General features: G+C 43.4%; 2 protein-coding genes across 2 annotated transcripts in view; both read left to right on the plus strand.

Annotated features, from left to right (window-relative positions):
* Positions 1 to 1,662: 1,662 nt before the first annotated feature.
* ITM2B (integral membrane protein 2B) lies at positions 1,663 to 18,668 on the plus strand. The gene is made up of 6 exons (XM_061607580.1): positions 1,663 to 1,977; positions 4,384 to 4,512; positions 7,056 to 7,262; positions 9,079 to 9,189; positions 13,118 to 13,268; positions 18,007 to 18,668. Exons 1-6 carry the CDS (start codon positions 1,858 to 1,860, stop codon positions 18,093 to 18,095), a joined length of 807 nt encoding a protein of 268 aa, XP_061463564.1. The 5' UTR covers positions 1,663 to 1,857; the 3' UTR covers positions 18,096 to 18,668.
* A 5,961-nt stretch (positions 18,669 to 24,629) lies between these two features.
* RB1 (RB transcriptional corepressor 1) overlaps positions 24,630 to 27,874 on the plus strand; it is an 89,765-nt gene continuing 86,520 nt past the window's right edge. The window contains exon 1 of the mRNA XM_061607587.1: positions 24,630 to 24,934. Within this exon, the coding sequence (XP_061463571.1) occupies positions 24,831 to 24,934 (104 nt within the window). The 5' untranslated portion in view covers positions 24,630 to 24,830. The remainder of the gene's footprint in view (positions 24,935 to 27,874) is intronic.

The following is a 27,874-nucleotide window of genomic DNA, read 5'->3' on the forward strand; positions in this document are numbered from 1 at the left end:
ATATTGGGCTTTAAAAAAATACAGAGGTCTTGCTCAAGGTAATTTCATAACTATTGTGCAAGCCTTCCATCAGGAAAACACCACTCTTGCAGGCCTATTGTTATTACCAAATTGATATTCACATATACCAAGCAGGGGAAATGTGAAACATGATAACTGAGACTGATAATATTTGCTCTTGCATACTTCTTGCATTTTTAAAAAAGTGTGTTAGCATAGCTACGGAAGTATCTGTGTGCAAGCTCAGAACAGGAAAAAAGGCAGTGCAGGGTGAAGAGTGACAGTAAAACCACAGCCCATACAACATTCTGTCAAACTCCGTCTACTGGTGTAGATGAGAAGCAGTGGAATAGCAGTGAATATCCAGGACTGACATAATGGGAGTGTGTGGAAGCTACACAGAAAAATAGAATCTGAGTTTCCACCCTGAATGACCAGTTTTTGACATCAGGCCTGCATCTGGAAGCAACCCTGTACCGTTCACCCACTCTGTACGCAGGACTAGGAAGAAAGACTACATCATTTCATTCTTTTCCACTGTCAGATCTAGAATTTGGGGAGGGGGCACTTTAGCAAGAAAGATGTCCTTCATGTAGCTGCTTCCTGAGTGGGTCCATCTCTTCCATGCTGCTGTTTTCACAGCCCTTCACTTGCACCCTTCCTTTTGGCTCAGTCCTGGTTGCTGTTCCTTCTCCTTGTTCCTGACACTGTTTGCTCAGAGAGGTCAGGTGAACGGACAAAGAGAGCAAGCAGCAGTGATGCCTGGGTTAGCCGTGGGCCTTCTGCCTGAGGCGTGGGCTTTGGCTTGTTGGCTGCCTGAGGATCCCTGACATCAGCTCTCATTTTTCACCACAGGAAGGTTTATATTTGTTAAGTCACTGAAAGTTTGTTGAAGTCATTGCCGCCCTGGGCTGCTTCTGGGAGGAACAGAAGGATATACATTTAATAAACGAATGAATAAATAAAATTACATTCCAGAGCACTCATCTGCATAGTGGATGTCTACAGCAGTGCTGCCCTGCGCCCCCTTGGAAGGAAGGGTGGGACAGAAGCAATTAAGAAATATTCTGAAGTAAATCCCATTGAAAAATGGAGGAAAGTGGCTGCTTGCAACATCAGTTTTCCTCGTGGGGCGCTGCAATGGGATGTTATGTGTGCGGTTGCAGTATGGGGCGAGTGGTTTGCACGTCTGTGTGGTTGCAGTGCGGGTTTGGCGGGTTGGGTGTTCGCTCCCTCTTATGCTACTGTAGGTGCACCGCGGAGGGAAAGATCACCCGCCGTTGGAACAACGACACGTGTACATGTTAAAACTAAAATAAACAGGGCAGAGAGACCCCACCTCGCTTCTGTATATCTAGCTTTGAAAACGCTGGCGCTCTCGCGTCTTGCCCGGACGCCCTAGTCAATTCTGGCCCCCGAACTAGCCTGAACTGTCGGAGCCAGGAGGAGAATCACAAGCGGGGAGCGTTCTGTGGCGCGCAGGTCCTGCTTGCGGGCTTCCCACGGGTACGTGGCTGGCCCCTGCGAGAACAAACCGCTGGGCTAGGTAGGAGTTGGCCTGACCCAGCAGGGCCTTTCCTCAGTGGGCCGCTTGGAGCGGGCTGTTGCTGCGCTACGTTTGCTCCCGCCCTCCTTGCTTAGTCCGCCTCCTTTTCAGGCCCTCCGTGATTGGTGGGCCTGGCGTGGCACCTGAGCAAAGGAGAGGAGGTAGAAGAGGGACGGCGCGGAGACTTCGGGGCCTGCTGCGAGGAGAGCGCTGGGGCCTGATCTGAGCCGGAAGCTGCCGGGCTCGCCTTTCAGCCGCCGCCGCCTGCTTTGTTCCCACCCTTAAGTCTCAGCGAAGCCCCCTCTGCAGCCATGGTGAAGGTGTCGTTTAACTCGGCCCTGGCGCAGAAAGACGCAGGGAAGAAAACGGAGGAGGAGAAGGAAAGCAACAGTTGCAGCACTCAAGTCCTCATTTTGCCCCCGGACGCCAAGGTGAGGCGGCGAGAGCAGCAAAGGCTCGTCTCGAGAGAAGGGCGCCGGGCGCGTAAGCTAGGGAAGGAGAGAGGGAGGCAGGGGGCGTGCAAGAAAACGGAGCTGCCGCCGGTCTTGCAAGCTGCGATCGAATGGTGCCCATAGAAAGGGCTGCACAGTCCCCTGAGAAAGGGCATGCAGAATTTTTGGAAGAAAGCGTGTTGACGATGCCTGCCCCCTTTCCGGCTGCAGGTTGGGGTTGGAAAGAAGGAGGCTGCCCCTTGTTTGTCAGCCCCGGGGAAGGAGGGCTATGCTTTGGTGGGGGCGGGATCCGTTTGCAGAAGTAAGGCCGCCAGAGCTTTGGGTGGCTCGCGAAGGAGGTCGAAGGCCGCTGGGCCTTTTGAAAAGCCAGCTTGCTTGCCGAGTACTTTAAAAGAGACCCGAAAAGGTGAAGAAGCGCCCTGTATTTAGCTCTAGCAATACGCGCTTCATCTCAAGAACCTAAAATGGCTGACACGCGAACCGTCCCTAAAGCGCCGTTGTTTTCCTACTTTTAGTGGTTTTCTTTTAGCTAGCTAGTAATTGGAGTCGGTCCGGGTTAGCTTTTAAGACGGCTTCTCCTCCTTTTGCAGTGTTGCGTCCGCATCTGTAGCTAAAGCTAACTGCAGGGAAACCATCGGTCGTGAAGGACAGCAGTTTTGTTTGGGGTGTTTAGTTGGAGTCTGATCCTTTCCAAACGCAAGAGAATGTTTAACTGGGAAAGAATGCGTTGGCAATGAAAGAATGCTTTATGTCAATAGGTGTCTTTTGCAACAGAGTTATAAAGGTTGAAGAGCCTCTACCAGATTTCCAGAGAGTCGGCCCTGTTAGCCTTTTGCAACAAAAACAACAGTCTTAGGGCACCTTAAAGACTAACAAATATAGTATGGCAGAAGCTTTTGTGGGCTAGAATCCACTTCAAAAGACTTAAATAATAAATCGAGGCAGGAGCTTTCCCAGGCTAGAGGCTACTTCATCAGATGTGTGAAGGTTTATCAGTTGGCAGGTGTAATTTATACATGGTGTCATTTATTTTTCCTTTACACCCATACAGTATATGTATCTATATCTGTCAGTTGAGGAATGTGCCAAATATATCTGATGAAGTAGACGCTAGTCTAGGAAAGCTTAGGCCAAAATATTTTTTTAAGTCTTTGTGCCACAAAACTCTTTTGAACCAAAGTGTGTTTTCTTGCATAAGACTAATGATTTACTTTCATTTACTATTCAGTAAGACAGTGGCTGAGACATTTAATTTTCTCAATCCCAATCAAATTTAATCTGTTTTGCAGCAACTTGATAAGCCTAGTAAATGCTTTAGATTATCATATTTAATAGATAAAATATTCTGGCAGTTTCCTTAATTATTCTGACTTTTTTAAAGACTTAAAAGTTTGTATTTACACTTTATAGATTTCTAAACTGAAACAGTTTAGAGATTGCAACTATATATTGCTACAGCAAAGATGATGCATGAACATCAAGCTATTGAAACTTTTACTGCAGTTCCAAATTTGGCATTCCAAGAATTCTGTTTAGATGGTTTAATTGATACACAATTTCCATTCAAAATGGAGGTGAAGAGGAGTCTATGAGATGGGTTATTCTATGAGATAGTTTTACTTTTAATATTTTATATGTTTTTGTAATCTATGTATTAAATTGCGCAATTGGATCTGCTTACTGTACTATATTTGAGTTTAGATTCCAACTATGAGAACTGGTGCAGTATAGTGGTTCACTGTGAGCAGGATGGCAGTTAATCTTTAACTCCACATTTTAGCTGCAGTGGACCAAAGATCTTTTCCAAAGTTGGTACTATCACATGATGTGGGAAAAGGTTTTGGTTGGTTTCTACTTAATAGCTACTTGAGAAGCTACTGTGTCCCCCCACAGTTCCTTATCTGGATCCAGGTACTGTTCTCTTACCCTGAATGGGCAGACTTAGAAGTAGGCATATTCCCACATGCTCCAGACTGAATTTGGTTTGCTGTCCTTGCCTGCCAAGCAGTTAGATGTAGCATAAGCTCAGCATCGGTGCTAAGTTTGCTGAAAACTCACTCGCCCAGTTTCCATGTAACACAAGCCAAACATGACTAAGTGAGAATGAGTAAGCGTGGAGGTATTTGCAACAAAAATTACAATCCCCTTGCCCCACCCCCAGTCCTGCTTAGAGAATGGGGGGGGGGAGATGGAAAAATTGGGGAAAAACATAAAAATGGGAGGACCCCCCATTCCAGGCCTTCACATCTCTAGTTCTGCTGCTTTTACTCTGATTTAGTTTGGTATCGCCCTATGCCTGTAGAAGGATCCATATCTCCGTATCTGCATAGCCTTCTAAAACTTTGGGGACACAATTGTTTACTGTATCACTTTGTATATTTCTAGGATCCAGAGGGTGTGGTGCCTATTGCACAAAGGAGAGCCTGGTGTTGGTGTATGTGTTTTGGATTAGCTTTTATGCTTGCTGTTGTTATACTTGGAGGTGCCTATCTATACAAGTATTTTGCATTCCAGGTAGGTTGAATGTATTACTTACATGAATAAATACTTTCATTGTACTGTTGGTGCTATTTTCATAACTTGCTGTGAGTTGCCCAACTTACAGCCTTCTTCACAGAAAAACGATCTCATCACATTGGATGAATTTGGTTTTTTTAATATACATTTGGCAACAAAACAAAGTACACTCTAACATTTGGGTTTGAGTTGATAATAAAACAGATCAACTATCCCTCCTGCTATGGGAATTTAAATCCTAGAGAATCTCAGAAAATCTCTAGCTGCCCTCCTTAGCCCTTTATCTGGTGGAAATAGCTGTTAAGCTGTTTTCTAAGAACAGCAGTTCTTTATTTAAAGGTTCAGAGATGTTACCCTGTGTCAACTATCAAGCAATAGTTTAAATCTTCTTAACAAGTTTTCCATCTGAGTATATAGAAAGGCTTGTTTATGCAATCAAGAATAGAGAATATTTGGAATTGTTGACCCAAATCAAGTTTTGTTCCTTTTTTTAACATGTGAAAGGAAAATCGCAAGATGCTTTAACCATCAGATGTTTTTCTGCATCAAATGAAAAAAGTGATGCCTGTTTGAATGTACACACCTGCATTCAGGGGAAAACATGAAAAACTGAGGAAGCTTCTTTCATTTTTTTCATCTGTTAAGCTCAAAGTTAAAGTTCAATATCCAAAGCTATGGATCTGTCAGATGCTGATTAAATTAGAGGAAATAAACTTGAGTTCGACTATTATTTTCAGTTACATGTTATTGAATGGACCAGGATATAAATAATTAAGGGTTCAGCATAACTAATTAATTGTATGCATATAGGATTTTAGCATTCCTGTTTATAAGGATGCAATGGTAATATCCAAATTTATTGCCACTGCTTACATTCATTGAGTTGAGTCCATACTTAATCAGACTTGACTCCTATTGATTTCAGTGGGTCTACTTTTACCGTGACTTAGGTTGCAATCCAATGCATGTCTGCTCAAAGTATGCTCCACTGAGTTCAGTGGGACTTACTCCCAGATAAGTGTATACTGGATTGCAGCCAAAGTCCAGATCTCATCATTATAGGAATATTTCTATGGACATTAGAAGGAACTTCTTGACAGTAAGGGCAGTTCGGCAATGGAACCGACTGCCAAGGGAGGTGGTGGGATCCCCTTCGCTGGATGTCTTCAAGCAGAGGCTGGACAGCTATCTGCGGGAGATGCTCTAGCTGTGGATTTCCTGCTGTGAGCAGGGGGTTGGACTCGATGGCCTACAAGTCCCCTTCTAACTCTATGATTCTATGATTTATATTCTGAGCTTTTTCTCTAGAATACAGATTTCTTCATCTTAATGTTTAGGTCCGCATACTGTTTTTAAGCCCAGAGACTAAAAATGTTCTACCTTGGGCTCCTTCTAGGAGGAAGGGCAGGATATAAATTTAATAAGAATATAATATTTACTGCTATGTTGCTTGTTTCCATTTTAAGCTGTTTAATTTTATTTTTTATTCTAGTTTTTCTCATCAGGAAAATAAGACATTCTTGTTTTCTTTTTGCTCTAATCTTATACCCATTAACCTAGGAGTATGCCCTACTGAATTTACATCTGAGTAGACATGTATAGAAGAATAGCTCCCTCATTAACGCTGGATATTAAAAGGGCAATTGTAACTCTGTCTACTCAGAAATAAATCCTATTGAACTTGGGGTTTATTCTCGGGTAATTGAAGTTAGGATTGCAACCTAAGACATTTTTAATTAACTAAGATATTTATACTTTTAAACATTATAATTTTATTTATTTACTTTAATGATTTATACACCACCCTTCAGTAAGGCTTCTAGGGCAGTTTGCAAAAACAACTATGTGCTCAATAAGTTATACATGATACACCTCATGTTCTTAAAGTAATAAAGTAAGGGTTTGATAAGAGCCAATATTGCAAGCTTTCTCAAATTTCATCCCCCCTCCGCAAAAACTTCTTTTCATTGCTGTCAAAATTACCATAAATTTTATTCTTTAATTGAAGATTTTCAGAAATGTTGTATCTCTAACTGAATGCGTGTACACATCTGGGTCACATCTGCTCCTCAACCCTCCCTTCCTTTCCACTATGCTTCTTGAAATAGCTTGGAGATTCAGGAGACAAGAGCACTTCAGTGCAAAAGTGGAGGGTTGATCTTCTTTGACTCTTATCATAATTTCCCTGGCTTCCTCTTAATCTGGGAAGAAAGGAGGAAAACAGAGACAACTTAGAACCTTTCTTTTGCTTGCATGTTCTCCTCAGTCTAGCGACTGTTTCTTGTAGCATGAAGAGGACAAGGGAGTGGTGGCTAAATTCACTGCCAAATCATCTTGAGGTGGGGTGGAGAGGTCCAAGGTTCCCATTCAGTCTTCCATTCAGAATCACTTGCAAATGATTTCCCAAAAATATAGTGTAATAAGCTTTCTACACTTAGAAGAATGGAAAGAAGGCTGATATATGTTGTAGTTTAAAGTTGATTAGGACTGTCTGAAAACTTGCATGGCATTCGCTTATATCTTTTAACTTTGACTGCTAGGAAAATGGTGTTTACTTCTGTGGAATAAAGTATATTGAAGATGGTTTAAGATTAACTGACCAGGATGCAGATGCTCCAGCTCCTAGTTATCAGATAATTGAAGAGAACATTCAGATCCTCAAGGAGGAGGAGGTTGAGTTCATCAGTGTGCCTGTTCCAGAATTTGCTGACAGTGATCCAGCTGATATTGTTCATGATTTTCATCGGGTAAGGATCATCTGAAAAGCACTATATGTGGTTGGAGCAAGAGTTGCTTGTCGTATGTTTATTTAAAGCCACTAATAGTTTCTGTTGCCTTGATCTATTCAAACATGTGAAAGGACCACAGCCCAGTAGTAAAGCGTCTGCTTTCCATGTAGAAGGCCCCAGTTCAATGCTTGAAATATCCAGATAGGGCTGGGAAAGACTCCTGCGACCTCAGAGAGCCGCTGCCAGCCAGGGTAGGCCAGGGGCAGTGAACCTTTTTCAGCCTGAGGGTCATATCTGCTCCTGTCCAATCCTCTGGGTGCTGCACGCCAGCAGAGAGCATTGCCGGGGCCACCCCTCTCATTCACAGAGACACCGACTTCTCTTGTCCTATGCCTTAGTAAGCCTTTGGGAATTGTCACATCAAGGTGCTCCAGGTGCCTTGAGATGGCAGCTTCCAACTGAACAGACTTTTCCCATCCCCTGCTTTATTGTGAGTTGTCCATCTGGCTTCTCTCTGCTTTCCCAATGGAGCTGCTGCTGCTGGAGACTTTAGTGATAAGCACCAGTGCTCAGGCCTTCTTGGAAATGATGCTCTGCTTCCAAGAATGCCCAAGCACTGACAATGACTGCTGAATGTTCTGGAGTGGAAGTTCCATCATGAAGGTGGAGAGAAGCCAGCATGGGGCTAGGGAAGCTGGAGGAGGAGCGCTAACCACTGAAAGCTGCCATCGTAGGAGGCTATTTGATTTAATTGCCAATGTCACGCTGTAGGCAAAGTGCAGATAAAAATGCTTGGGCAGTTCACTGTCCTTGGTGTAGTAGACAATATTGAGTTAGATGGACCAATGGTATGATTCAATATAACATAGCTTCTATGATGTTTATCAAACTGCAGTAACTATTGCCATTGTACATGTTCTACAGCCTGTGAACCATGCAAGCAGAAGGGCTTTCTAGAGACCTGGGGAATGGAATATGGCAGACATGGAACTGGCACAGATGCCAGCCCTTAATTTTATGTGCTCAACCAGCATCCTGCCGTGCTGAATACGGAAATCGCATTAAGCATCTTTTGAGTGTCATCCATAATTTTGGATGGTTTAGATATGACTTGGGGTGCATGGAACTTGGGAATTGTACTGTATACAGTAGGGCCCTGCTTATATGGCGGGTTAGGGACCAGGCCCCCATCATAAAGTGGAAATCACCGTAAAGCGGAACCCATTGACTTCAATGGGTTGCATCGCGCGAAAATGCTGCAAAACGGCAAAATCGGCTTTAAAATGGGGAATTTCCCCTAATTGAAAGCCGCCGCATCAGTGGAATGCCGGAAAGCGGAACACCGGAAAGCAGGGCCCTACTGTATAACAATTCTCCTTTAAATAGTTTAAATCTAATGCCCAAAGAACCATCAAATTTACAATTTGACAAATCAGTATATCCAAAGTATTTTGAGTTTGATGAACTAGAACAATTTATATATATCAAATATGCTGGGTTTATTTGTTCTGCACTTGATGAGGCCGGAGATACACATGCAGCAGAAAGGTGGTGGGGGCCTCAGGTGACTGGATCACATGTCTGAGTGCTTTCCGATGTAAAAGACCCCCCCAAAACATACAGAGAACTAAGACAGCAGAGAAGACTTTTCTAGTTTGATGCTAGTTTGATGCTTTGCTTTTATGTTTTATGCTTTGTGCTAGTTTTCTTACCTGAAGTAGTAGTATAGGTATTCAGCCTCTGAGAGAGTAGTATGGCAGGGAAATGAAACGGCTAATTATAATGGTTACTCATGCATAATTCCTAACATGCTATTTGCTACGTCTCTCATCAGAGACTTACTGCTTACCTTGACCTCAGCCTGGATAAGTGTTACGTCATTCCCCTAAACACATCAGTTGTTATGCCGCCTAAGAACTTTTTGGAATTGTTGATCAACATCAAGGTATGATTTAATTATGGGAGTGTTTTTGAATATTTTCACTCTGTATCATTAAACATTCATACTGCAGATATAACATATTAAAGATGTCTGTATAAGCATTAAAAATGCATTAAAGTGTTGTTGACAATTTCCAGTATATTGCATAGCAACTATGATATATACTCTTGAGGTGCTAGAGGTACTTTTTTGTTGTTGTAAAGCTCAATTAAAACCATCAAAGGATCTAGAGGCTGCTCAATGTTTGCTGGGTTGAATTTGACTGATGCTGCAATCACAATCCTATTTATTTAGGAGTAAGCACCACTGAATTCAGTGGGACTTACTTCTGAGTAATGTGGTTAGGATTCAGAGTAGACCCATTGAAATCAGTGGACATAAGGAAGTATACTCTTCAGCTGAGATTGCTGCTTTCCTATTCATCTGTTACAGATGTTTACTGGGTGGAATAGAGTGCTGTCCCATTAAATTTTCCTCTCCTCCTATGAAGTGAGGCTCTCTATCTTGGGAGGGAGGGCTTGCCATGGAGGAAGGAGATGGCAAAAGAAGCCGGTTGCCAGGCACAGTTGGAAGTTAAGTGGTCTTTAGGAAAAACACCAGCAAGGGCCGCTGAGTCTTGCAAGCAGTTTTACTTTATAACTGCTCTTGTCTCGCAACTCTGTACCACAGTGAGCATCTTGGGAGTGGCAGACAAACAAAGCATGGTTAATCTGCCGGGCAAGGTTAAGTTGATCAGACAAACCACGACTAGTGTTGTATGTGAACCAGGCCATAGCGATGGATTGTGCTGAGCAGAGTTTTGCTTATGCATTGCTCTGCTGCAGGAAGGGAAAGGAAGGCAAATTTTCACTGATTTCTTCTTCCCCCTGCTCTCCCCTGTGTCTCCTAAAAGCTGTTCTGGAGGGTTAGGGCAGGGGTGGGGAAGCTTTTTTGCTCCACAGACCAGATTTTTATCAGGATTGGCCTTGTGGACCAAATTTGATCGGCAAGCAAGGTTGCCCATACAGCAATGATGTGGCTTCACAATAACACATGCCAGGTGCTTTTAAGTTCCAAAGTTGAGACTTCAGTGGACTGTACAAGTTGCTGTTAAACAAGAGTTTTTGCCATCATTTAGCAGGGGATCCTATGCATGGAATCCCCTGCTAAAACAATGGGGAAAATGTCCCTTTTAGCAGGAGATTCTCTCATGCACACCCCTTCCTGATTCAGGGAGATGTTTGTATGGAATCCCCTTCCAAAATGGAGGAATTATTTTAGCAGGAATTTCCATGCATGTTTGCATAGAATCCTCTGTGAAAACAATGAGAAGATAGCTTTATTTTAGCAGGGGATTGCGGTCAAACCACTTCGTGAATCAGGGAGCGGTTTGCATGGAATCCTGTGAACTGAGCAGGATTTAACCCCCACTCACCAGCTGATGAGCAGGGGATAAATCCTGCTCAGTCTGACTGCACTCCCCTATTCCCTGCTGGGAATAGGAGCATGCAGCCAATGTAGGGTTTATCCCCACCCCTGCGCCCATCAGATGACATCACAAATAGGGAAAATAGCCTCATGGGCCAACTTGGACCCTCTGGTGGGCCAAGATTAGCCTGCAAGCCAGACATTCCCCACCCCTGGGTTAGAGGAACCCTCTGGAATAGCATTGGAGGTGGTGCTTGGGGCTGAAAGAGAACCAGCAAAAATTCCCTTTCATCCGCTTCCTCCAATGGGAGCCCCCGGTGGATCAGAGCTTCATCTGCACATGGAAGGAGCCCTTCTGTTTACGGAGTGACAACTCTGGATCCAACCCTTTAGCCCTTGTAAATATTCATACCCTGGTAAGTTCTGACATTTTGTTAAACATTGTAGTGGTGTATGAGAGTAAAATTGACTGTTTACAAATAATGAAGCATAACTATGAATACTGCTTTCCTTCCAGTTTTTAAAAGGTCTAAGTATACTGCTAGAGTTAAGTCTTCATCACATATAACAGGTGCACATGGGGATTTACTTTGGCTATTTATTTATTTATTAAATCACCTTCATATGTGTCAAGGTAGTTTATAAACATATAAAACCAGCTAAAAATAGATTTAACTACAATACAAAATGGACATTTAAGGCAAGGTGGAAAACTCTGTCGAAACAAAAATGTCTTCCATTATTTCCAGGGTGTACAAATCACGGGTTCCTATTGTATCTCAACAGGAAAGTTGTTCCACAGAACGGGGAGACATACTGAAAGCCCTGCTTCTAGCTACAGTGGAATGGACTTCTGATATTTTTTGGAGTTTTAACGAGACAGTCTCTTGCAAAGGACAGTGGCTTACCAGGTCTATAAGGGATAAAGTGGTCTCTCAAGTAACATACAGGGCCTTGTATGTTAGTACCAACCCTTGAACTTGATCCGGTAGCAGATTGGCAGCCAGTGCAAATCTCGCAAACCAGCGGTTGTATGCTGGTGGTAGTTTGCCGCCACAAGCAACATAGCCACTGTGTTCTGCACAGGCTGCAGCCTCAGGACCAACTTCAAGGTTAGCTCCACATAGAGTGCACTGCAATAATCCGTTCTTTAAGTTAACCAATGCACGAACAACTGTATTCAAGCTACCCTGATCGAGGAAAGGCCATAGCCATCTTACCAGCTGAAACTGGTAAAAGTCATTCCTAGCCACTGAGGACACCTGAACCTCCAGTGACAGAGCAGGATCTAGGAGCACCCCTAGACTACACACCTGCTATTTCAGGGAGAGTGCAACCCCATCCAGGACAGGTAACTTACAAACTTCCTGGACCCAAGAACCACTTACCCAGAGTGCCTCTATCTTGCCAGGATTCAGACTCAGTTTTTTAGCCCTCATCCAGCCCACCACTGTATCAAGACACCAGTCTGGGGCCTACTTAGCCATTCCCAGTTCAGATGTTATAGACAAATAGTATTGGGTATCATCAGCATACTGATGACACTTCAAATCTCCTAATGGCGCTCCCAACCGCTTCATATCTAAGACTGCTCTCAACAGCCTCCCTGCATCACCCCATAGCTCAAGAACTAAAGTTGTCTTAAACTTTTAATAAATTGTTATACTATTTTTATGAACTTCATTCATTCTTTAGCCATAATCCAGCCTGTAGATTTATTGAACTATTCTTGTTCTAGAATTTCTCCTTGGCTCTTGTGAATTAAACTTGTGATCCTAACTTTGTTCCACTATAGTGTGCAGTGTATTAAAGAATTTAAATGAATGCACATGGTTATCTCAGACGGAATTTTCTGTTTTGTTGGTTTCTTTATAGAGTTTTTTTTATACTTGCCATGAACTTTTTGAGGGCAGATTTTTTTAAAAACACACACACCAGAACGTTCTCTCAATGTGCTATGAAGAGTAGCCTTCATTTCACCTTCATTTTGAATTGCATAATTTGTTACTGTAATGCAGATTAGCTTTTGATCCCCTTGCCTTTAAATGCTCATTGAGATATAAAAACCTTATCCTTAATCCATGTGAGTACAAAAACACGTTTAGGTTATTGTCTAATAAAAGTTTGGTTTTTTCAGTTGCTGCATTCAGTTCTCTGCCAGCCATGTTTTCTTGATGATGATAATAGTGTCATCACACAATGGACTGGTTCACATGTAACCCTACCTGAGCCATAGCACTGCCCTTTTTCACACATCGGAGGAGGACATCAGTCACTTCTGCTTTCAAATTAAACTATCCCTAATTACCCATTGTGTCTAAATTTAGGGAACTCCAGTTAATTTCAACTGTGGTTTTAGTGTCATATCTTTTCAAGAGTTTTTCCTCCCTTAACACACATTCTGCAGAACTAAACTTTCTTTGTATGGAGGTGAAGCAAGTGTTTTTATGTGTAAAAACTATTAATCTGGCATCACTAACATTATTGAGACTATACTGTTGTATTTTTATTTTGGTTTATGTAGGCTGGAACATACTTGCCTCAGTCCTATTTGATTCATGAGCAGATGGTCGTTACTGACCGCATAGAAAATGTGGATCAGCTGGGCTTTTTTATTTATCGCCTCTGTCGTGGCAAAGAGACCTACAAATTGCAGCGCAAAGAAATTCAAAAAGGTATGGCTTGTATGTGGATTGAAAAAAAATAAAGGTGATCAGTTCTATTGAGGGTAATACTCTTCTTGTTAAGTGTATATAAAATGGTGGAATTGTAATGCCTTCGTTCTTCATAAAACAGATGATGAACTCATGAACAAAATATAAAACTATATATATACATTGTATGCATTAATTCTTTAGTTTAACCAGTTTGCCAGTTCTAACCATACCACTTTTATACATCAAGCAATTTGCATGAGATTTAACCAACCAGTGTGCCTCCAGATGTTGTTGGACCACAATTCCCATCTTTCCTGACCATTGGCAATGCTGGCTGAGGGTGATGGGAGTTGTGGTCCAATAACATCTGGAGGCACACTGGTTGGGAAAGGCTGCAATGGGTGATAGAGGCATGTGGTTAAACATTTACCATTAAAATCAGCAGGACTTGAAAATGCTTGATTTTGGCTGGATTGTGCCCAGTGTGGTTAAATGGGTTGCAGTATCTCATAGTATGTTGAAACAGAATTGACTAATTTTGCTGAATAATTGTTTGGGACAGTGAGAGAAAGGAAGAACCTTTCTGTGCGAACTGCAAACTTGATTACTCGCATTAAAAAAAAGAGCTATGGTTGATCTGGTGGAGAGGATCTTAATGTTGAGGTTGTACAGTGCAGTTCTGTGCATCTTTAATCTGAAGTAGATGTCACCATGCTCCACATAGTTAACCAGAGACATATACTTAAATAAAGAGATCTACACGGGTAACAATATCAATGAGCACCAAGTTATTTCAACACAGACAGTGCATGTGAAAAACACCATTCTGATAATACTGCTCAGAGCCTATTTAGTGCATCTGCAATCCCTGAGAAAACTAAATGTTTCCCAGCCTCACCCTTGGTTTAGGGAAGGCTGACTTATCACAGAGGCCTTATACTATGCCCACTCTCTAGCTCAATAAATCTGCCTTCAGGTCCTTCCGCTCCCCACCATCCCCGGGAAACAAAGCTTGCCTTGGTAACTGTAACACAGATTTGTAGCCTCCACTCTTCACAACCTTCCTCCTACAACTCTCCCATCTTGTTTACAATAGGGCCCTGCTTCTTGGCGCCCCACTTCTTGGCGTTCTGCTAATACGGCGCCAGCGGGGACGATCAGACTTCTGCACTCCAGCTGATCGCGCCGTAGGGGGGGAAGATCTGATCTCCTCCTCCTCTGGTGCGATCAGCGGGTTAGGTTCCAGACCCCCGCGCTACAGCTGATCCGCTTTCCGGCGGGGATCTGGAACCTAACCTGCCGTATGAGTGGTGCCCTACTGTATATAGCAGCCACTGTGGTTTGGGTGTGTTGCTCAGCCCTGACATCTCCTTTCAGGAACTCCGTAGTACAGCTGAAGGGGCTGGATTAAGTGACTTAGTTTCAAAGAGCTTCCTACAGCACTTTAAATTCAAGCCACTTGCTTGGGGGGGGGGATGTTCCATTTAAAGCTGATCTATTTTTTTCTATCCAGGGAAGCATTTGTATTCAAAGCATTTCTTCCAGCACTTTGAATACAAACCAATTTCTCTGCAGACAGGAAAATGCTCCATTTTTAGGAGCATTTCCCCCTCTGCAAAGGCTTCAAGGGGGATCCTTATAACCAGTGATCAGCTGATTGAGAATTATATGGAACCTCTTTAAAGGCACACTTCAAGTGTCAACCAGCTGATAGGGGCTGAAAGCACAGTTTCAAAGGAGGCTGATATAACTAGGGCTGTGGACGTTGCCCTCAATCCAATTTGAGCCCCTGATTTGGGGTTTCAAATTGGGCCCAATTCAGTCCATACTGATTTGGACCCATCTGGACCCAGATTGCAATCCCAAAAATAAAAATATTCTGAAGTCCCATTATCTTGCACTGGGAAACCAAAATAGCCATAACTTTTTTTCCCCTCACATAGCAGCATAAAATATGGAGACATGGTAGCCTTTACAGAGGGAATAAGCCCTGGCAAAATGCACACAGTTAGCTCCAAGGGTTTTTGTGCTAGATGCTTTTAGAATGTGCTGTTTTCAAAAAGAATTCTTTTAAAAAGACTGTTGTCTCACTCCTGCAATTCACATGCTCTGCCTGTTCCTACCATGGAGATTTTGAAAATGAAATCATTTGAGGATGCAGTTCTGTCTCCCAGGCAGCTAAGTCAAAGAAAGTCACAACACCCTTGCCAGGCAGGCACTAAGAGCAAGGCATCTCTTAAGTGCAGAGTTGAATTAGGCAGGCACAAAGGCAGAGAGTAGTGGCAGGCAGCATAGGCAGGCAAGCAGACTCTTGTGGGCACAGCAGCAGGCAAAGATGCATGGAAAAAATTAAATACTGGGTCTTTTACTTGAAGTCCTGTCACATGGGGCAGATTGTTAGCAGTGAGAAGCAATAAACATATTCATGGAGTCACTTAGACATAGGAGGACAGATTGCCATCAGCAATGAGTGAGGGGGAAAATAAAATTATAATGTTACAGGGTTTGGTTTGGATTATAACTTTGGGTTCGTCCAAGCCCGTGGGAGTCTGGTAGAAGGAACAGCTGAAGTGGTGAAAGAAGTCTTTGTTAACTTAATAGCCCCAGTAGCCAAACCTGTTAAACATCCTTGGTTGGCCAAGTACAGGAGTGTTGCCACAGAAACATCTAGCTAGTGATGATGCTTCCAGAAGCACCACATCCATAGAAGACTTTTAATTTAGTCATTGTATTTGATGTGTCAGTGGCTAAGATAGCTCTGATGAGCAGGATCTGTTCAGCTGGTAGTTTAACTCACTGATATTCTTTAACATAGACATAACAGAACATATTGAGGAACCTTAACTTCATGGCAGTGTAACTTATATCATAGTCAGTCAGTGGCTCAGCTCTGCCACCGGCAGGCAGTAAGAGGACTGGAAGAAGAAAGGATGGCTGACTTTACAGTCGCACACAAGAAAAGAGAAGCTCCGGGGGGGCTGACGTTAGCAGATAGTTGTTGTTATGGAAAGAAGCATAGGGATACTTAGGAAAAATATAAGGTACTGGAAGAAGACAGTAACCACTAGGCTAGTGCCTGCTACTAAGAGAACGAAGCAGCTACGTCCCTTGGGATGGGAGGTGTACTACTTAACTAAACTACAGTTGGGCCCCACTCATATGGTGGGTTATGTTCCAGACCTCCGTCGAAAAGTGAAACCTGCTGAAAAGCAGAACTCCGTCAATAAAATGGCACCCAACGCCCGAAAAATGCTGTAAAAGTGGAACAAGCGCCCTATGAGTGGGGCCTTACTCTAACTGAAAGCTGCTGTATTAGCGGAACGCCGAAAAGCGGGGCCCTGCTGTACTAAAATACCGGGTTGTCTTAAATATAGTGCTAAGTAGAACGTTCTGTCAGTGCAAAGATTTTTCCCCTCTCCTCCCCCTGTACCCCCCCCCAGTTTGTTCCGGAGTTTTCTCCAACCCTCTAGAGCAGATATGGGCATGCACGGTGGGGGAGGGGAGGAATCCTGTTGCACTAGTGCTAACTCTAGCTCAAAAAGTTAGTTGAATACCACCCATTATTATTATTAGAAAGAATTCCTTAGGAAAAATGAGGGTGTGGCAGCTGACTTTACAGTCACACACACAAGAAAGGATAAAAGCTGGGGTGCTGAAGGTAAATTATTATTTATTGGAAGAAACAAGCGTAGGATTGCTTTGGAAAATAAATGACTGACTGTTGGATTGTGAAGGATAGGGGGGGAAATGAAAGAATTAAAGGCTGGACTTTTACATGCCTGCATGCGTGTGCAGTGCCAAAAATGGGGGAGGGGAACATGACACTGCCTATGTAATAAAATGATAAAAATATATAACAAGCAATAATTTAAAATAAGAGTGAAAAATAATGATTAGGAAAAGGGAGGATGGAAGAAAAAGTTAAGGCTAGAAAAAGTTGAGAGGCTGAGCAATAATTTTTTTAATCCACACGACCACCACACCAAGTCTTTCAGAAGCATTTTCAGAGAGAACTAAGAAAAGACTGACCCAACAGAGGAATTTTTTCGTTATTATTTCAACATCCCTCCCCACAAGCACCATGACTGGAAAGATGTTGCATGAGATTTTAGCCTTGAGTTGGAAGCAAGAGAACAAATCCCCCCTCTCTCCATTGTTGTGGTCTTTTGCCCTCTTTGCAGCATGCAAACCCAACCTCCTTCTACTGGCCACACCCTTTCATTTCAGCCCTGGATTGGAAGCACATCTGTCAGTAATTAAACTCCAGCTTGCTTCCTTACTCCAGCTTGGATTTTTCCATATATGGTGGCTGTTGGACTTTTTGAAATTTTGGAACATATTGGTGAGATGAAGTCTGGCTTTTCTGACTTCCTGTTGCTCCAGGAAGGGCTGCAGCCTTCCTAGAAAGCTCCATGGCTACCCTGACCTGTCCTGTGGCCACTACAAATCATCCTGAATTTCCTGATCCAACTTGTAATTTGGGGTTCTTGCACATCTGGTACACAGCCCGTCAGCTGATTTGATCAAACAACATCCTTTGAACTAGGACAAGTGTCAGTCACCTGATGTAATTATGACATCAGGTGACTAAAGGGTGGATGGGGGGTAAGAATCTGTCCCTCTGGCCAGATCCAGTTCCCCACATATGCCCTACAAAGTCTCCAGCCTTGCAGAATTCTTCCCAATAATTTTCACAGAAAACAAAAGGCAGTTATCTTTTAAAAAACAAAATAACTTTATATTATGTTCACAACAGGAGTACAGAAGCGTGAAGCAAGTAACTGCCGAAAAATTCGACACTTTGAAAACAGATTTGCCGTGGAAACACTAATCTGTGAAGAATAGAAATATGATTGTGACTGAAGACTGAAAGACACACGCACACTGCTTCTACCCCTTATGTTATGTGCAGTGATCTTTATTTTAAGTCATTTATGTCAGTAGTGGACAAGGCTTTATAGCTGAATGCCATCACTTTTTATCTCATGACAAACCTTTATAACATTTTTTTCCATATTTTGAAGCATGGTGCCTTTTTATATGTTTGAATAGCTGCTATATAAAGTCTTAGTTGTTAGTGTATTTCATGTAATGAACCCTTAAGAAATGCCATCTCACAGTAAAATTGGAGAATAATCCCTTTGAATGTATAACAAATACATGTACAGATGGACTGCAACTCTTGAGATTTTTAACATACTACTAGCAATGTAGTTGATACATATTGGGGAAACAATTTATAATAAAAGTGCAATTTCTTGTTCTTTTTAATGCAGTCTCGCTTAAGTTTGATTTCCAATGGCTGTTTTAGTGTAAGTGTCTGCTGTAACAAAGTTAAGCAGTAATATCATGTTACTGACATGTATATATGCTGTGTATGTGCAATGAAAATAAATACTACAAATCTGTTTGTCTAAATGTTTTTGTAAATTTTCTTTGTATAGTTAAATTTATTACCCGCCCTTCACCAGGAGCCCCAAGGCAGATTACAACAGTTTAAAATTCAATGTTAAAAACAATTAAAACAGATGAGTCACAGGATTAGGGTGGGTTCTGAAGACATATACCTCAAGTGTCAAAGGCCAGGGAAAAGAGATGCGTCTACAGCATTCTGAAGTGATCAAACCAAATGACAATGTTCCGGTGGGGGGGCTCTCTAACCCCTGTCCAGCAACTCTATGAGCCCTGTCAGTGTCCGTTTCTGACAGTTAGATCTCTATTTTTAAAACAGCAAACAGATCTAAAACACATGCAATCATGGAACTCCCTTCTTCGTGCTCCGGAACACCCCATAAGTAAAAGTTCCTGTGACAGGACCTGTCCTGTTGCTCTTCAAGTTTAATTTGAAGATCCAGAATGATCCATCTTGCTTACAAGTCACACACCCCTTCGCCTCTAGTATTTTCACCACATTCCTCTTGTGAGGGTTCCTCCTATTTTCAAAAGAGAAGTGTGCATCCCCCTTGTTAACTGCAAAATTCATTCTACTCCAGTTAGTTTCCTTGGAGGCCATGTTTAAGAGCCTGTGCGGTGTTGCAGTTAAAGTGTTGGACTAGAACAAGGGAAACCACTGCCATAAACTCCCTGTGACCTTGCACCCATTCGCTATCTCTCAACTTAAATCTACTTTACAGGGCTGTTATGAAAATAAAAATAGAGGCAGCATTAGGAAGTCATGAATACTGACTTGAGCTCTTTGTATTAAGTTAACAATAGTCATGATTCTAAATGTGTTAATAAATAAATTGCTGCCAAATGATGTATGTTTTGGTTCTCTTCTGGAATGTCTTTTTCTTTTTGGATCCTTGTGCCTGTGGGTTGAGGGGACAGCCTCCTCTCTAAACAAGATTAGGAGGCTGCTTTCTAGCCAGCTTCCACTTTCATACTGGACAGTGAGGTATTTCATGTGCTGTCTAGGATGATGTTTGCTTTTTACTGTTTCTTTACATCTAAAGGCAGGCTGCCAACTCACCTGCTTTGTCTACTGCTGTGTTGCTGCACAAATTGAAGGCTCAGATTCCCCAAGGAAACAATGGTACATGATTATATAACTGCTGTTTCCATTTTCCAGGAACACTGTATGGAAAAAATGGCAGCCCTATGGGCTCACATAGGCAACCTTTACTGGAACAACATCCTTGAAGTGGCAATGGAAACCATGGTGTATGTCGTCTCATTACATACTGTCGTTTCCAAGGGGCTTTTGAGTTTTAAAATATTGGTGCACATGGCAGTAGGCCAATAGCAATCGCTGAGCTACCAGGACCCATTGGGAGCAAGACAGTGACATGTATGGCCCTTACTATGGCCATGCAGACCACAGGTGAGGTCTATGGTATGGCCAGCAGTGGTAACCAAAGTGATTCTGTCTGTTCGCCAGTGGGGTTACCAATCTTCATATAATCATAGAATAGTAGAATTGGAAGGGGCCCATAAGGCCATCAAGTTCAATCTCCTGCCCAGTGCAGGAAACCCAACTTCAAGTGTACCCAACAAGTGGCTGTCCAGCTGTCTTTTGAATGCCTCCACTGGTGGAAAGCCTTCCACCTCCATAGGTAATTGGTGCCATTGTCGTACCACTCTAACAGGAAGTTTTTCCTGATGTTCAACTGAAATCTTCTGGTAACTTAAGTCCATTATTCCGTGTCCTGCACTTTGGGATGATCAAGAAGAGATCCTGGCCCTCCTCTGCATGGCAAGCTTTCAAGTATTTGAAGAGTGTGAGCATATCTCCCCTCAGTCTTCTCTTTTCAGGTTCTTTCAGTCTCTCCTCATAGAGCTTTGTTTCCAGTCCCCTGATCATCCTTGTTGCCCTCCTCTGAACCTGTTCCAGTTTTTCTGCATCCTTCTTAAAGTGCAATGTCCAGAATGCAATACTCAAAATGAGGCCTAACCAGTGACAAATAGAGGGGAACTAGTATTTCATGCAATTTGGAAACTATACTTCTGTTAATGCAGCTTAAAATAGGATTTGCCTTTTTTGCAGCCACATTGCATTGTTGGCTCATATTCAGCTTGTGATCAACAATTTCAAGATCTTTCTCGCATGTAGTATTTCTGAGACAAGTATCCAAGTATCTTTTAGTGGACTACTGTATCTTTGCAAGCTGCTTGATGGACAGTTATGTATTGTGAAACCAGCCATAATGGGGATAGAATATCTACTGTCTGACATGCAACTTTCAAAGGCACAGGAGCCCTGCTGAAAGAAGGTGGATAAACCCATCTCTGTGCATTTCTTTCAGCACTCTCCACTTTTCTCTCTCTGTAGCTGGACTCAGAATGGGAGGGACTTCTTGCTGCAAGGGTCTGCAATTCTTCCACACTCTGGCCCAGCCTTTCCCAACCGGTGTGCCTCCAGATGTTGTTGGACCACAACTCCCATCAGCCTCAGCCAGCATTGCCAACGGTCAGGAAAGATGGGAATTGTGGTCTAACAACATCTGGAGGCACACCGGTTGGGAAACGCTGCAAGTCTGGCCACTTGAGCTTCAGCCTCTAAAGAGGATAAGGGGTTAGCTTCCTCCGAATCTACAAGCAACTCCCTCTGATGGTGCAGTGTCTTAACCAATCTCAGGGGTGCTTGGATGGATATTCCTTCCAAACTCTTCCAGTGGGAAATTATATCCAGGGCTTTCTGGTTGTGAGGCCTGTGCAGTTCTGCTTTGCTGGAGTTCCTCCTGATCCTTCTCCAGTCTATTGTTGTGCCTGAGTTATTAGACACACTTTGTGGAGTATGTGGTGTGAGTTTTAGACCTGCTGTCTCTCTTCTTATCTCTGAGATGACTGGGGTTCGCAAGGCATATTAAAAGTGAGTTTGCCCTTCTATAGTCTTCCCCCAGTGAGCTCAGACCTTCCTTACCTATTCCATATCCCATGCTCTGAGCAAACACTTGTGAAAGCATAGTTGTGGCTTCCTTGTTTGTCCTGGTGACTCCCTTTCCAGTCCTGGCAAAAGGCTTCTCTTCATTCCCCAGCTGGGCCTTGAACCCTTGTCCTAAGACAAACGTGTTTCTTATGCAGGTCTTCTCCCAAGACAGGTATGGGGGTGGTTTTGCTTTTCTTTTCCTTTTACACTGTGTAGTCAAAAGGATGATTATTAGAAGCGTATATAAGTGATATCAGGAGATTTGAACCCATGCTCACATTTAGATATTCCTAGAATTGGAATAGATGCCATTCACACAATCACCAATTACACCAATGGCTTTAAAAAAGTAAATCTGGATCAGGACCGGGGGGGAGGAGTTAAGTACTTTGCATTGCTGTTATTCTTAGCTTTTGTGCTCGAAGTGCATAGGATCGTTCTGCTACGGGTATTACACAGCAGTATAAATGGTTCTGACTTGGATGCTATAGTTGATACAGTCTCAGTGGATGTAGCTTTGGCTCCTGCCTGTCCAATAATAATGGATTCTTTTCAATTTGTACAGCCTGAGGATGTGGACAGGATCCTTGGAGAGGTGAGAGCCACCACATGTCTTCTAGACCCCTGCCCTTCCTGGCTCATTAAATCCTCCATAATGGATAATTATCGGCCAGTGTCCAATATCCCATTTTTGGGCAAGGTAATAGAGTGTGTGGTGGCCTCCCAGCTTCAGGGATTCCTGGATGAAACGGAGTATCTAGATCCATTTCAGTCTGGTTTCAGGCCTGGTTATGGGACGGAGACGGCTTTGGTCGCCTTGGTGGACGACCTACACAGAGAACTGGACAGGGGGAGTGTGTCCCTGTTGGTTCTGCTGGACCTCTCAGCGGCTTTCGATACCGTTGACCATGGTATCCTTCTGGGCCGCCTTGCTGGGATGGGACTTGGGGGCACTGTTTTACAGTGGCTCCGTTCCTTCCTGGAGGGACGAACCCAGAAAGTGGTGCTGGGGGATTCCTGTTCGACTCCTTGGCCGTTGGCCTGTGGGGTCCCTCAGGGCTCAGTTTTGTCCCCCATGCTATTTAACATCTACATGAAACCACTAGGAGAGGTTGTCCGGGGGTTTGGGGTTCGGTGCCATCAGTATGCTGATGACACCCAACTCTACTTCTAGGGATTCAGCCTGTGCTGGATGGGGTTACACTCCCCCTGAAGACGCAGGTTCGCAGTTTGGGTGTGCTCCTGGACTCAGCTTTAAATTTGGAGGCCCAGGTTTCTGCAGTGGCCAGGAGTGCTTTTGCACATTTAAGATTAGTGTGCCAACTGCGCCCGTTCCTTGAGCCGTCTGATCTGGCCACGGTGACACATGCCTTAGTTACATCCCGTTTAGATTACTGTAACGCGCTCTACGTGGGGCTGCCTCTGAAGACTGTTCGGAAACTTCAGCTGGTGCAACGTACTGCAGCCAGAATGTTAACTGGGGCTGGTTACAGGGACCATACGACTCTCCTGTTACAAAAGCTCCACTGGTTGCCACTCTGTTTCCGGACACAATTCAAAGTGCTGGTGATGACCTATAAAGCCCTATATGGCTTAGGTCCAGGCTATCTGTCAGACCGTATCTCCCTATATGAGCCTGCCCGGGCCCTGAGATCCTCAGGATAGGCACTTCTCTCAATACCTACGTCCTCAGAAGCATGACTAGTGGGGACGTGAGATAGGGCCTTTTCGGTGGTTGCCCTGAGGCTTTGGAACTCCCTTCCTAGGGAAGCAACAATGGCCCCCTCCTTGCAGTCCTTCCGTCGGCGAGCAAAGACTTTTTTATTTCAACAAGCCTTTGGAACTGAAAGCTATTAAAGACAGGTCTTGAAGGGTGCTGCATTGCTGTTGCCTAATTGTATTATTTTAAACTGAGTTTGAATTATTTTAACTGTATGTATGAATGGTTTTAATACTGTAAATTGTTTAATTTGATTTTAATCTAGACTTTTGTATGTTTTTAATTATATGTGTGCTTTTATCTGGAAGCCGCCGTGAGTTCCAGTTTTGGAAAAAGGGCGGGGTAAAATAATGATAATAAATAAATAAATACATTATTAGGGCAGCCGGCTCCTAGGACTGTTCACCCAAGGTAAAATCCGGTCTTGCTCGAAGAGGCTTGCAGTTATTGCATGGATTACGGTCATGGGAGAGAGTCAGCGCAGTGGGGTCGAAGGTAAAATAAGGGGAATAAAACAAAGCTATTATCTCTTGAGTTGGAGGAAATCTCTTGTCAGTTAAAGTGGGGAGAGTCTATTGGGCTGGAAATGGGAGCGAGCCAACAAAATTAAAGGCGATTTCTTCCCGAGGATGCTTCTCGAGTTCCCCAAAATCCAGGAGCTCCTTGACTGGCTTTTGTTCGAGGGCGCTTGGGCGCGTTTTACACATATATTTCTCTCTTTTCTGGCTTCTGGTTGCCTCGTTTGCCACCCGGCCGCTCTCTGCCGCCCTCCGTCCCTGGGCAACGCTCAGTCGTCTCCCCAAGCCGACGGAGAATGCACAGGGGTAGTAAATCAGAAAGATGCACACGCAAACTCTCAGAGGAAATGGCAGCTGCCCTTGGCCCACTTCACTTTCTGAGCTCTCGGGGTTTCTCCATCTACCAGACTGCTCTACGGCCAGGGCGGGGAAGCGGCGACTCTCCCGATGTTGTCGGACATCGGTCCCAGACAGCGTGGCCAACGCGGATGGGAGCTGGACTCCAGCAACTTTTCGATGACTAACACTCTCCCTGTAAAACTCCGTAAATTTCCACGTAGAAACCAGCACACTTTTACGTCAGAAGTCCCATTAAGGACTTCGGCGGTGTGTAACTCTCTACAGTACATGCATTTATCCAGAGCTTGGGAAGTTACTTTTTTGAACTACAACTCTCATCAGCCCCAGCCATCATGGCCAGTGGATTGGGCTGATGGGAGTTGTAGTTCAGAAAAAGTAACTTTCCCAAGCTCTGCATTTATCTCGGGGGAGAAGAGAGAGGGGAGGTTCTGTCTGGCCTCTGAGCAGGAAGTGACGCGTATTGTGGGCGTGAAGCATTTTCCCGCGGTTTCAGAGAGGCGAAGTGGGGAGGCGATGGCTGGGAGAGGAGCGGGAAAACCTGTCGCTGGTCGGCTTCTTCAGGCCAGGGCTTGAGTTCGAGATCAGACTCCTCTGTGTGGGTGGAGGCGTCCAATATGGCGCCGACCAGGTCCCCCAGGAAAATGGAAGCTCCGCCAGCGAGCCAGAGGGACGGCCTGGACCCCGCAGGCGACTCCTCTACGACGCCCGTGCCCGACAGGTTAGCCTCTGGGTGTGGTGCCTGCTGGGTGGGACGAGGCGGGCCGCGACTGCGACTCTTGCGTTGGGCGAACAGGGCGTGGGAGAAAGCGGCTGGCGAGACGAGGTTTCTGCCTTCATAGGCAGAATGAAGAAAGTTTAGCATGCCCAATGAGTAGAAGCTAAAATGATGAAACTGAGGTTATCATACTTTGGACACATCGTGAGAAGACATGATTCACTAGAAAAGACAATAATGCTGGGAAAAACAGAAGGGAGTAGGAAAAGAGGAAGGCCAAACAAGAGATGGATTGAGTCCATCAAGGAAGCCACAGACCTGAACTTACAAGGTCTGAACAGGGTGGTTCAGGACAGATGCTCTTGGAGGTTGCTGATTCATAGGGTCGCCATGAGTCATAATAGACTTGAAGGCACATAACAACAACAAACTTCCTAGAAGGTAGGAAGGGATATCCCCACACCCTTCTACAGTTGACAGTGAGGACATTGAACTTGTCAAGGATTATCAATACCTTGGCACAATCATTAACCAAAATGGAGACAATAGTCAAATCAGAAGAAGGCTAGGACTGGGGAGGGCAGCTATGAGAGAACTAGAAAAGGTCCTCAAATGCAAAGATGTATCACTGAGCACTAAAGTCAGGATCATTCAGACCATGGTATTCCTGATCTCTGTGTATGGATGTGAAAGTTGGACAGTGAAAAAAGCAGATAAGAGAAAATTCAACTCATTTGAAATGTGGTGTTGGAGGAGAGCTTTGCGGATACCATGGACTGCGAAAAAGACAAATAATTGGGTGTTAGAACAAACTAATCCAGAACTATCACTAGAAGCTAAAATGATGAAACTGAGGTTATCATACTTTGGACACATCATGAGAAGACATGATTCTCTAGAAAAGACAATAATGCTGGGAAAAACAGCAGGGAGTAGAAAAAGAGGAAGGCCAAACAAGAGATGGATTGATTCCATAAAGGAAGCCGCAGACAAGATCTGAACAGGGTGGTTCACAATAGAAGCTATTGGAGGTCGCTGATTCATAGGGTCCCCATAAGTCGTAGTCGACTTGGAGGCACATAACAACAACAGCCCAATGACACCTTATAAAATGGACTGTTGAGCTTTTTCTCCCTTGCAAAGACGGAGAAGTTTCATTATATCGAAATAACTTGGGGGGGGTAATAGCCCTGCTGTGTGATCTGTTCTAGCAAAAATCACAAGACCATGTGGCACCTTAAAGACATAGCTTATGTTATGCAAATAACCATCACACTAACATTTTCTGTCTGAAAGCAAAACCACAAGGAGAGTTGCTTTATGGTGTTGGCATAAAAGCGTGCCGCAGAGCTAGATGATGCTAAGGGCACTATGGCAGCGTCTTTGCAGTCCGATGCATATAGCCCAATATGAGCCCTTATAGCACAGTATGATCCAGTGTTGCAGAGCCCATGGTGTTGGCAACAGATGTCTATATTTGTGTAGCGACTTCCAGTTCGAGAGCAGGCGTTAACAGGTTTTGGTATCAAGACAATGTAGCAGTACAGTTTCTATCCAGAAAGTTCACCCATGGCTCTGAAGAGTTTCAAATTTCCCTTCCTCCCCCAAGAGCCTTCTTTTTTCTAATCAGCACAGCATTCATTGTTTTTTCTTATTTATTTCAACAATTCATATACTGTTTAACAGGCTGCAATCGGACTTACTGTCAGGGAAGTGTGTATTGGATTGCAGCCTTAGTCTCAGTGTACAGTAAGGTTCAAAAGATGCAATAAAGATAAAATCACTTAAATCTAATAATAAAATCATTTGCCTTAAATAATAACTTATATTTATTCTGAGAAGCATAACAACCTTGTTAAAAAAGAACATTTTGGGAACCACTCATAATCTCTTTTCTTCCCTGAAGTAAAACATTGGGGGGTAGTAGGGTGATCTCCAATCTGAGTAGTAAAGGGTGGGGTAGATGGTTTATCCTGAATTAGGATGCTATCCCTTAACCCAGTGGTTTTCAACCAGTCCAGACCCAAAACCTGCCTCTGACTCAGTCTGCAACATTGGATCCACTTTCATGTTTTCACTTTTAATTTATAAGTAGTGCTAATGCACATTATTAATCCTAAAATGTTAATTCACAGATGGCAGTTCATACAGAGTGTTATCTTAGCATTACTACTAAATGAAAACCAGCGATGTTCTTGTATAAAAAACTTACAATTTTAGTGGGACACCTGGTCATGTTTCTTCTTCCAGATGTCATTCCTGGGAGTAGTGATATTAGGCTCACTCGCTGCATTTCTCATGACAAATCTGTTTTTTGGTTTTTGAGGATTATTATTGTTGAGAAGCATCGCTTACAAAGATAGGTGGTACCAAACGGTAGCAAAGAGATGATAGCTCCGCTTGTCAATTCTGGGTATTCTTTAGTAATCAAAATCCAAAACTTTGGTAAAGTTAGTTTAAGCTTGTGTCACAAGAAGCTCAAAGAATTGTTTCTGCAACTCGTATCTTAATTCCAATAACTCTGTGTCCACAGTGAATGGAATTGTACCATTGTAATCATGCAAATCTTTGGGGAAATGGCACTGAATCATTATTCAATTAACAGTTTTACGTGTTGCCTAACATCTCCTTTGATAGAAGCAAAATTTAGTGTTTGATCTTCCTGAAGACACAATGCAACAGTTGGAAATGTGTTAAAGGAATTTTCTGATGAAATGTTTCAACCAGAGCTTCAGGATTGTTATGAATTTTTTATTACATTTTGAATTTTTTATTACATATTAACAGTCAAATTATAAGGTTTCTTCCTTGCATTGAGTTATTTAATTCATTCAAGCAGCTGAATACATCTGCAAGGTATGCCAGCCTTCAGAAAGCTACAAAAAGTTGTCAAAGAAGCATATGTTGATTATTTATTTCTCCAGAACTTTGCGTCAAAGTTCA

Source organism: Rhineura floridana, chromosome 2 (assembly GCF_030035675.1).
Source record: "Rhineura floridana isolate rRhiFlo1 chromosome 2, rRhiFlo1.hap2, whole genome shotgun sequence".
Classification (NCBI taxonomy): Eukaryota; Metazoa; Chordata; class Lepidosauria; order Squamata; family Rhineuridae; genus Rhineura; species Rhineura floridana.

Excerpts from the sequence above, each read along its gene's own strand:
- ITM2B (XM_061607580.1), top strand. The coding sequence starts at position 1,858 with ATGGTGAAGGTGTCGTTTAACTCGGCCCTGGCGCAGAAAGACGCAGGG. Across the intron at positions 1,978-4,383 it reads TTTTGCCCCCGGACGCCAAG|GATCCAGAGGGTGTGGTGCC; the intron begins GTGAGGCGGCGA and ends GTATATTTCTAG. Across the intron at positions 13,269-18,006 it reads GCGCAAAGAAATTCAAAAAG|GAGTACAGAAGCGTGAAGCA; the intron begins GTATGGCTTGTA and ends TGTTCACAACAG.